The sequence below is a fragment of the Pyxicephalus adspersus genome, chromosome 3, assembly GCF_032062135.1.
Source record: "Pyxicephalus adspersus chromosome 3, UCB_Pads_2.0, whole genome shotgun sequence".
NCBI lineage: Eukaryota > Metazoa > Chordata > Amphibia > Anura > Pyxicephalidae > Pyxicephalus > Pyxicephalus adspersus.
In genome coordinates this window covers 57,811,898-57,822,724 of record NC_092860.1, presented here as the reverse complement: position 1 = coordinate 57,822,724, position 10,827 = coordinate 57,811,898, and the positions used below count along the sequence as shown (strand labels likewise).

The following is a 10,827-nucleotide window of genomic DNA, read 5'->3' as shown; positions in this document are numbered from 1 at the left end:
GTGGTTTCAAGATATTATATAGATGGCAATAAAAGAATGCCTAGTATGGTCTAGCCAGCACCCAAGAAAATCAGATGACAATACTTTCCCGGATTTTTCTATTCTTTGAAAATATAATATTGGCAACTTGGTTGACAAAGTAAATTAGGTACTATGGAGTCCAAGGCGTCTGCTAACAAGGATAGACCCTTATATTTTCCTTTAGACAAGTCAAGTATTATTGTCTACTCCTAAAATGACATTGCAGAAAACTGCAACTATATGTTACTTCAGTGCATATCTAATAAACAGGTGTTGAAGTACAAGACTGAATCATGCATGTGGATTGAATATTTGCCATTGTTGCAAACAGATGGTATGTACCACAGTCTGCCATGATGCTAACTCCTGAGAACACTGACTGGGTGGTGATGACCAAATGTTTTCTGCCACTAAATTATTACTTTATCTGTTTGTAAAAAATTTGCAATTTTTTTTTGTCTTTAAAAAAACTGTTTTGAAAGTGGCTTGGATTTTTTAAACTCATGAATATGTTAGTTTTAGAGCTCTTCGGTGTGGCATAGGGTCAACTTCATGTCTTTTCCTAAAAAGTCTGGCACTAGATTAAATTGAAGTAATTTATAATTTGAAATAATTTCTAATTTGGTCTGACTTCTCTCTAAAAGAAGTATTTCTTATCTGCAGACTGCAAACTGTTTTCTATTCTAGTCTATTCTATTCTAGTCTTACTTCTATGTTTTCTTTTAAGTCTTTATTTCCCTTCTAGAGAGTATAACTATCTTCTACAGTCAAGAATATATATATATCTTGATCCTGATATAGATCCTGAAGCGGACGTAGATATGACTCTAGAAGACCTTTTTTGTGCTTGGAACATAGCTTTACAGTGTTGCTGCCAAAGTTAACACGCAGATCATGTTTGGTGAAAGTTTCCACTGCAAGGCAATCCACATCAGGGTGAAGGGTTACATTTTCCAAGCAGATGTCAAAAGTCTCCAGAGGCATATCAGTCAGGAGCTATTCCCCAAAAGGCTAGAAGATAGCAGACAAGTGAAACCCCTTGCAGGGGTTAGGAATTGGACCTGGACTGAGGTTCAGGTGAAGAAGTGGAAGAATTTTCCCTCTGTTCCTCTCAAAGTTAGGTAAATAATGCATAAAGAATATTTCTTACATGAAGAATAAGCCTTACATGTCTGTTCACAGCTCCACATTACGGGAATATACTTTACAGCAGGAAGATGTGCAGTCCTAGGAACATTTCCCCAATAGTAGATGCAGTCCTAGATCCCACAGTCCTGGAGACTTGATCACTGTTATCTTGGGTGCCAGTTGCTAGGGTTGGGGAGCTCACTGCTTGGACCAATGGGTGAAGGGGAAATGGATGGATTCAATGCAAATGCTTTGGAACTTAAAGCAGCATTTGAAGCATTGAAAGGGTTCCTTCTTATTCTCAAAGATTGTGGACTGCCTATATTCTTTAAAATTTGGAGAGCCAGAGGCTGTCAAGACATGTTGTCTTGCCCTTAAAGGATATGGTATCCTATAAGTACAATATTGAATACAGAATAATCTAGAGTTGACTCTGATCCTAAGAGGATTATTGTACCAGCCTGCAAGCTATTGGTTGCCCTAACTTCAGTATCTAGGATAATGTAAGAGTAGATTCTGACAATCAAGAGCTCTTTTTTATCAGTAGGAATAAGGAAGGTAAGGAAGGAAGGTTGTTGCTTTACAGTACTTGAATGAATCCAATTTTTTGGCATAGTTGACAGTTGGCCTAGTTTGCCTTTCTGCTAGGCTGATGGTGCACTGGCAGCTCATGACACTTAGTACATATGTACTCAGAAAGCTTGCTCTTTGGCAAAATCCTGGAAGAGGCCATTAGATGGTGACAGGGGGCAAATCAGGTCAGCATCCTCAGAAAAACAAGGCAGCAACCCCTTTGGTTTAGAAAGCTAAGGGGTCACTTTAGGGAAGCTAAGTCCTAGAGGCTAGGTCAATATTTTCTCATATCAGCATGAAGAGCTCCAAAAAGAAATGTTATTGATTCATATAGTTGATCTTGCTGTTTCTGGTGGCATTATTAAGGCATAAGGGAATCCACATACATTATTACTTCAGATAATCTTGAATTACAGTAGCTTTCTGAGTTTGGTTAGGTAGTGAAAACCTGAAAAAGTTAGCCAATACCCTCTACATTTCTAAAACATTTGGGAATACTGTTTGGTTAAAGTCATGGCAGAGTTTTTGTACCCCAGAGAAAGTTTACACTGATCAAAACATGAGGACATATAGTGTGGGCATCACCAGTTCTAACTTACTATCTATCTTTTCTAAGTGTTTGACTTTCCTCAGTATCTGGGTCTAGGGTAATGGATGAACCCCCAAAATCCTACCTTGAGCAGGCCACTCAATCCTGGAGACTCAATCACTGTTACTTTGGGTGCCAGGTTCTAGGGTTGGGGAGCTCACTGCTTGGGCCCATGGGTGCAGGTGAAATGGATGGATTCAAGGCAAATGCTTTGGAACCTTTAAGCATCATTTAAAACATTGAAAAGGTTCCTTCTGATTCTCAAAGGTTGTGGAATGCCTTTATTTTTTGAAATTTGCAGAGTCCTGCAGATGTCATGCTCACAGGGATAGAGTTGCAACTAACACTTTAATCAGTAACATTCTGATTTTCTTCCTTAACTAGTATCACACCTCACCAGCCTAATTAAATGAAGAAAAGTAGAGAGTTGTTTATGCAGGAAACAGTGAAATCTCAAAACTATCAGGACTTACTTGAAATATACTATACAGTGTCAGCTTTGTTGTAAGGCAGAGGTTATGGATCCTCCTACAGGATAATGAGCCAAACACACAACTAACAGCAACCAAGAATTCATAAACAAAAGGGTGGACTGTTCAGAAATAGTCTCCTGAAAGCCCTGATTTGAATTCTGTCATATAATCTATAAAAACCGAGACATGCAGTATAAAGATAGCACTCTTCAAACTTATCACAGCTTGAGCAGTTTGAATAGGAAGAAGGTAATCCTTTAGAGAAAAGTGAAGAGGGGATATTTTTTCCCTCGAAAGTTTAGAGGGAATATTCTTCTTTACAAACTCAAACACTTTAAAAATGTTGCTTTCCTTTGAATCACTGAACTAATATTTAGTTGTATAACCAATGTTTCTGAGAACTTCTGTACATCTGTGCTGCATGGAGTCAACCAAATTTTGGCATCTGTGAATAAGTATTCCAGCTCAGGATGATTGGACTACATTCCACAATTTTTCTGCACGGTAATGGTATTGGGTCTGCCTCGAAAACAGCAGGCTGGACCCGGCCCCTCCATAATGTTAATCTTGTTGGTCTGGAACGAAGACATTGCTCATTTACTGGTGTGTTTGGAGTCGTTGTCTTGTTGAAACATCTATTTCAAGGGCATTTCCTCTTCAGCATAAGGCAATATGACCTCTTCCAAGTGTTTTGATGAGAAACATCCCCATAAAAGAATGCTTGTGCCACCATGCTCCATAGTGTACTGTGGCTTGAATTTGGTGTTTGTGGGTCATCAAACAAACAGTCTGTTGCCCCTAGACCCAAAAAAAGAACAATCTTGCTTTCATTAGTCCACAAAATATTGCACTATTTCCTTTTAGGCAAGTCAGTTCCTTAGCAAACTGTAACCTCTTCAACACATCTATTTTTCAACACTGGAACGTTGTGGGGGCTTCTTGATGATAGCTTGGCTTCACTTTACCAGTACTCACAGGTAACTTTAGACCTTCTTTGATCTTCCTTCATCATTGATCTTCATCATTGGCTGAGTCTTTGCTATTTTGGCTATTCTTCTAGCCATTTGAATGGTAGTTTTCCCATTTTCTTCCACATCTTTTGATTCCAATTTTAAAGCATTTGAGATCATTTTAGCTAAGTGGTCTGTAATTTTTTTCACTTCTTTATATATTTTACCCTCTCAAATCAGTTTTTTTAATCAAATTACGCTGTTCTTCTGCTGGTTTAGGACAACCCAATTTGACTTTCTTGGAGAAATGCACTAGAACCGAAATTTGCTGCACTTCTTCCTTAATAAGGGCTGAAATTGACACCTGTTTTTTTCACAGATTGAATAACCCCCACACTGCTAATATTTTGAACTCAATTGTTCAATTACACATAATCAGCAGTATGCATTCACTGTTGGGTCTGTTGGTTTATTACTCTACTACAACTCCTACCGGTAGTAAATTATTTGCCATGAAGAAATATATTTCCATAAAAACAGTGATTGACCGATATGCTATTACACATATTTTAGCCATAAACCCCCTGGCATTTTTGCACATTCTTGGGGAAGAAGTATTTATTTGTATTCTTTGTCTATCTACTTACCCACAGAGATGATACATTCAAAAGTTACATGCTAGATGTCATCACATACTAAAACAATTATGCAGGTATCTGCCTCAAAGGGTAATCACCTTACAAAACTAGAAGTTTGAGAACAAACAGAATGTTTTATTTACATACAATATAAAAAGGATGCACTGAAAAAATAAAAGTTTATTACAAAACATCCCACAGTCTACAACAAAATGCATATTTTTAGGTAGATTCCTGTAGAAGTCCTTGGCAAATTGTGAGATCAAGGTAAAAGGAAATCAGCATTAATTCATATTATGGAAATGGAATGTGTTTTGTGCAAAGATCAGAGAGCCACAAGTGCCTTTTATGTTTTTAAATTAGGCAGTTTTCCCCCATTTCAAGAGGCAGCAAGTTTAATTAATACAATGCAGGTGACAAATACTTTTGTTCCTTCAAACGCAGATCTTGGAGGAATTCGTCTGTGCCATCACAAGGACAGAATGCTGGGCTTAAGAGTCATAAGCATACCATGAGTCACAAGGTTGTCACCAATCACCTGTAAACAAAACAAAAAAAAAAAAACACACAGGTAAAAGGAAGTTTAAAAACTGCAGTGTAAATATCGACTTTAGGATTCCTATTGGTTACCTTCTTATATTTCGGGATTCAAAGATTTTCTCCTCATCACTTTCCATAGATCCCATCTCCATATTTTCATCATAGTCAGACAGCAGCCCATATTTCTTCCTTTGTGGTTTCTTTTTTATGCTGAAGGAAATAATTTATTTAGTTAGTGTAAAAGCTGTTAAAGGACATCTCTATCTCATTTGTCTAGATGTTGAACCAAGATTTGATGTACTCGAGGTTTAGAAGCAATTATTAGCTGTTGGGCCCTGACCCAGGGCCTTATTACTGGTTGCCCAGACACCTAGTGTTCTACAAAGGGAGGAAGGGAAGAGGGTCCACCCCTCTACTAATTACACACATTTTTATCATAGAAAAAATAAAAATAAAAAAAGGTAAGGCCCTGGGATTTTGTCCTGTTCCTGCCATAACCATGTAAAGTCACCAACCTGGAAATGCAAGTGATGGGTAAATTCCACAAGCTTGTTCAAGATTAGCAACTTACTAGGTAGTGAAGTAAAAATCAAAATGACAAACCCAGAACCTGAGCTTTTAAAAACGTGACCTTTAAAAATGTATTTATTAGTGGCTAGGCAGGTCTTACAGGAAAACAAGTGTTTTATTAAACGCACAATGACATTGAATAGACTGATGAAAATGACTTTTTTATGCTCCAGTGGCAAACTGTGTTTTCAGAACAACTTTCTCAGCCTAATTACAAGTCATTGTTTTTTCAGTCTACAGCAGTTTGAAGGCATATGTCTACTAGTGAAAACAGTATTCTGCAGGGTTTTAAGCTCCGCTAACCATGACTATCAAGCTTGAAACAGTGGTGTTCTAGTTGGTCTAACTGGCTTTAAAAGTTTAGGCTATATCTCTGTTATACCCTAACATATCTGCATAAATATTTCTAAATAAAAGAAAATCTACTTTGTCCTACAACATCCAAACAGTGGGGCAGTTTTCAGTTCAGTTGGGCAAAGGATACACACTTGGAAATACGTGCTAAGCAAAAACAGGTATTCAAAATTAACATGCACGGTGACCTTAACACTCAAAACTATTGCTACAATTTTATTTCACTTCTGTTTGTTGTCACTTTGATGACAAATCACAACAGCCTCATAAATAAAATATGGTAAACATCTCACTTAAATAAGTAAACCTAGATTATCAGGCTCAACAATCCAATTTGAGCAGGTGGGCTAGGCACTACCTGGGCAGAACATCAACTGGCACATCATTAGACTCTCATAGAGCTTGGTCAGTTTTTCCCTGGACTATTTCACTATGTATAGGGGGAATTACCATAAAAATTTGGAAGCTGGTGTGTATCAGATCAGCTGCTCCAAGCTTAGATATTTTTGGGGGACAGTGGTCACGTATGCCCTACGTCATTTGCTAAATTTTTCGCCACTTTCACCTGGTTGGGCCATTTCTGGAAATTTGACCCTGCATGGGACACAAAGCACTAAAGAAATCCTTACAAACGCATAGCAAAATCTTGTTTATGGAAAACATACCGCTTACTTGATAATGATCCTCCGGATATTATCTGTTATTGTAATATTATTACCCGTTTCCCTCCCCCCCCCATGTGTAACCCCCCTGGCATTCTAATTATGTCTGTATTTTTATGTCAAAAGCGGTACATTGTTTTGCGTGGAAATTTGTTGTTTAATATTTTGGGCCTGTAATTCTTAGGAGTAACTCCAAAGGTACAATAATAGAATAAACTTTTGGATTTATTTTTTATAACTTTATCACTGTGATCAATTTTTTACAATGTAATCTGGTTTTAAATATCCCACCAAGCCACGCCTCCCCAGTGTACGACGCTTCACGCATCATATCGATCACAACGAGGATGTGATGCAGAAGCCGACTTAGGATCGGCGAGGATGCCGCTGGATCGAGGGGAGGAGATAGTAATTTTTTTGCTACCCCGAGTGTGGCTCAGGGTTACCACTTTTGACATGTAAAATTCACCCTAAGCCACATTTGGGAATACCACCAAGGCAGTTAATCTTCTGAACTATTGTTGTACTATTTGTTATATACCCATTTTACTCTAAAAAAATAAAAGAAATTAAAAAAAAAAAAAAAAAAAAATACATGGTAACCATTAATCTCTCACCTACAAGTCCGTAAGACAAAGTAAAGTACAGCCAACACGCTGATTCCAATCAGTACGTAGAATGCTCTCTGCAACATTTCATAATTGTTCCACAAAGAGAGCTGCACGTGGCTAGTAGTAGATGTGGTCGTGGCAAGAGGTGTTCCTGTTGTGGCTGTAACATTTGTAGAATTTGCCACTGCACTGACACAGTCGACCACAAGTAGGATGAAGCTTAAACCGCATGTACAAGTCCACATCTGTAAACACACACATAAAAGCAAATGGAGTTCTCTTTAAAAACAGACAGATCAAAAACATCTATATTGTGTCATTTCAACCAAAACTGACCAGCAAAGGATGATGATCTGAAACATGAAACCCAATGGAGATGACTTTACAAAGCTGTTCAAACCTAGTTATCGCTGCATGGTAATTTATAATAAAAATGTAGGTAGCATTTTCCAACACCAATCTGCATGAGTCAGTGGGCTGCCTGCTGTATCTGTGCCAACCCTCACCATCAATACCCTTGCCATGCTTAAAGGGGGGAGATCTCCAAGGTTTTAAAACTCTTCTACATGTGCAAAATGAAAAATATATAAAAATAAATAAGTTGCGACACTTTTTTGCTAATCAGATACTCAATACAAGGTTAGCATGTACAAAAACAGTGAATGGTTGAGATTTTTTTAAAATTTAACCAGTATAGCATTTTATTGACTTGGTGAATGCATACTGCCTATGAGCAGACATTACAAGAGGTCTCCCAAAAACTAACTCATGTACTTACATTTTCATATTGGTATTGGGACCTGTCTAAGCTCTATAGAGTGTCACCCCTTCTCCAAGACTGCCCTAGTTGCCAGTAAAGCCATGGTCATTGGACAGCTGGATGGCAAACTGTGGAAATTACTGATTAAGATGAAAAAAGTCTGCTTGTTCTCCCCTTTACACGTTCATTCACCTTTCAATCGTTTGTCACTGGAAATGATCATGAAAGATTTTTCCCAAAGACAAATGTCAAGCATATGTACATTGCCTTAGGCAAGTTGTTTACAGAAACATTGATAAATTAACTTCTTTTTAATGCAAACCCATTAGTGTTCAAATTAACTTGAAACTTTCATTGTGTTCTAAGGGTATGTGTCCCAATTTAACACTTTTAAGATCATTAGGAATATGTCAAATGTAGTTTAGTTCCTTCTGATCTCCTTCAAGCAGGTTTTGCAGTCCTAAAGACCTGTATGGGGGTGCAAAACCTGATCAAAACTTACAAGAGCCCACTGGCACAAAACCTAAAAGATGGTAAACTTCTGTATAGTCAGAGTACTCTCTGATCCCCAGTAAATAATAAAGAGGCCTCAATTTTCCTGATTTCAACCTCCCCACTGCCTTTCCAGCCAGCAGCACAACCATTTCCGGTGCTCCTATTACATACTCTGAAGCCACACATTTATGCAAAACATTTAGTGCATGTCGGCCATCCAGCCAGTCCCATCTCATGTTTTCTGAAACCTTTACACTTTCACAAAGCTCTCTTGTAGATTTCCACATATACAAACCTCCATATTTCACAGCAGAGATGCCTGCCTTCAGGCAACAGCGGTCCGAGGATAAGAAACTTGCAGAGTCCACTAGTTATGTTTTGACAAGATTGAAGAGACTGAAAGATAATGAAGCATTGAAAGGTTACTGCTCCCTATCTAAAAATGGGGGGAAAAAATGGATTGTAATAAACCATTAGGACAGGGGTGTCAAAGTCAAATACACAGTGGACCAAAATTGAAAACCTAGGATTATAAACTGATATAACACCGCTAATACTATTCCCTGCCTCAAGAAAACAGTCCAATGCAGGACTTAATGATTTGAGTGTCTTGAACTCCTTTTTCACCAAAATAGCAGCGCTACTACAATTCCCTGCATCTAGAAAACAGTCCAATGGGAGGCCACACATAGGCAGAGAGGCCGCTGGTCTAGAGACGAGAGTGATGTTGCTAATACAAACGCCGGCATTACTTGCATTTCTAAAACAGTGTAAGACGGGTCAATGCATAGGCATACAGCTGGGAGTGATGGCGGGAATTGTAGTAGCGGCGGACACCAGAGTTTTAACACCTGTGCATTAGGACCTTCAGAATATGTCCCATAGATACAAGTAGTGACACACACACATCTTCGTACTAGGCAACGGAGAGAACAGTGTATGGGGACACACCTACACCTACACCTACACCTACACCTACACCTACCTCTTCGTACCAGGCAACGGAGAGAACCAGTGTATGGACACCAACAGCAACTATTGCCCGTCAACAGCACCTTCAGTACAGTAACCGGACACTTAAAACTCACTGACGATTCCACTTCCTGCACGCCGCTCCTCCCCACCTCACGTCAGTCACTCCGCGTTCCTATTGCTCAGATTCTAATCTTTAGGCGGGTCTCTTTTGACACGTGACGGTCCTTTGCCAAATAGAAGATGGAGGTGGTTATGCTTTTCATTCGTGAACAAATGTTAAACATTCGTTTTACTGTCTGGGAATAAATTTACTGAAAACTGCGTTAATTTCCTTTGGAGTGGAATCATTCTCTGTGTGAGCCCTACTGGTCAAGGTGGCTGCCAATTATAATCAGCGACCAATAGTACGGGCTCAGGTGTAGGGAGGGCACTGACATAGCATAAGTTAAAGTGTTTCCCTAAAGCGTACCTGGTCTACTTACAGTCATACGCTTTCTTGTGGCCTGCTCACAAATCACCTCCTTATACTAGGTAAAAAAAAAAGATTGAATTTTGTTACTTATTATTAATATTAATAAATATGTGTTACTGTGTGTTAAACTGACAAATGCAGCGGGACCTATTTTTATTATGGTGTATTGAGGGACACAGCAAATTTTTTTTTTACAGTGGGATATATTCCCACCACCTTCACCTTACTGGGGACACCACATCAAACTAAATGTCTCAGCGCCTGTATCTGAAACCAACACTTAGCCCTCTGAGTGCCTGATACAGTGGATGCCTTCACGTATACTTGAAGCACAGCCTGATTGCAGGTGGTTCAAGCTCTCTTTTTCTCCATCCCAAGTGAAATCAGGATTTGATATGCCAATCTTTACTAAATGAGTAGAGAGGCTATCTGTGGAACAGGCTGCAGAGACTTAATCCCCACAGTTGCTTTCCTTTTTGTCCCTATTTTTCCTGTGCAGAAAACAAACATTTTCACCTATTATATTTTATATATAAATAGATAGGAGAGAATTTCTTCTCTGTTTTTTCTACTCACATACTCTCTGTTCCTTATTGTGTACTGTGTTGGTTTTTGCCCTTTTTACCCAGATTAAGTAGACTAACCAAGATTTAGGCTAAAAATACTGATTATAAACACATTACATGTGTGGATCGTTCTCAGTGCTCAAATTATATGAACCCAACTTCAATTCTGGCTCTCAGATATTATGCCTTGGCTTTTTTGTCAAATCAGATGCATAGGGCATGCTGGTCATCAAATGCTAGTCACTGGAACAGCCTTTCAAAAAATCTTGTTGTGTCCTACCTTTATATGGTTTAGACCTTTAGAGGGTTATTGGATGAGATCATACAGAATATAGTTACATAGTAGGTTAGGTTGAAAAAAGACATAAATCCATCAAGTTCAACCACTAGGGAAATATTCATATACCAGATATTAAACCCTTTAACACATGGTCGAGAAGAAGGCAAAAA

The 10,827-nt window shown here is 38.6% G+C and overlaps 1 protein-coding gene across 3 annotated transcripts; it reads right to left on the bottom strand.

Moving 5' to 3' along the window:
- Positions 1-4,486: 4,486 nt before the first annotated feature.
- FAM174C (family with sequence similarity 174 member C) lies at positions 4,487-9,505 on the bottom strand. Of its 3 annotated transcripts, none has more exons than XM_072404824.1 (5): positions 9,350-9,505; positions 8,660-8,760; positions 7,116-7,354; positions 5,003-5,122; positions 4,487-4,910 (listed from the first exon to the last, which is right to left on the bottom strand). In XM_072404824.1, the coding sequence occupies exons 2-5, from the start codon at positions 8,663-8,665 to the stop codon at positions 4,907-4,909; spliced, it is 369 nt and encodes a 122-aa protein (XP_072260925.1). In that variant the 5' UTR covers positions 8,666-8,760; positions 9,350-9,505; the 3' UTR covers positions 4,487-4,906. The 3 variants fall into 3 exon arrangements, with proteins under 3 accessions (XP_072260925.1, XP_072260926.1, XP_072260928.1); XM_072404825.1 differs by having other exon boundaries at positions 9,360-9,499; XM_072404827.1 differs by lacking the exon at positions 8,660-8,760 and having other exon boundaries at positions 9,350-9,479.
- Between the last annotated feature and the right edge of the window lie 1,322 nt (positions 9,506-10,827).

Coding starts and splice junctions, on each gene's coding strand:
- FAM174C (XM_072404824.1), bottom strand. Junction 5,123..7,115: donor TTTGTCTTACGGACTTGTAG/GTGAGAGATTAA, acceptor TATTTCCTTCAG/CATAAAAAAGAAACCACAAA.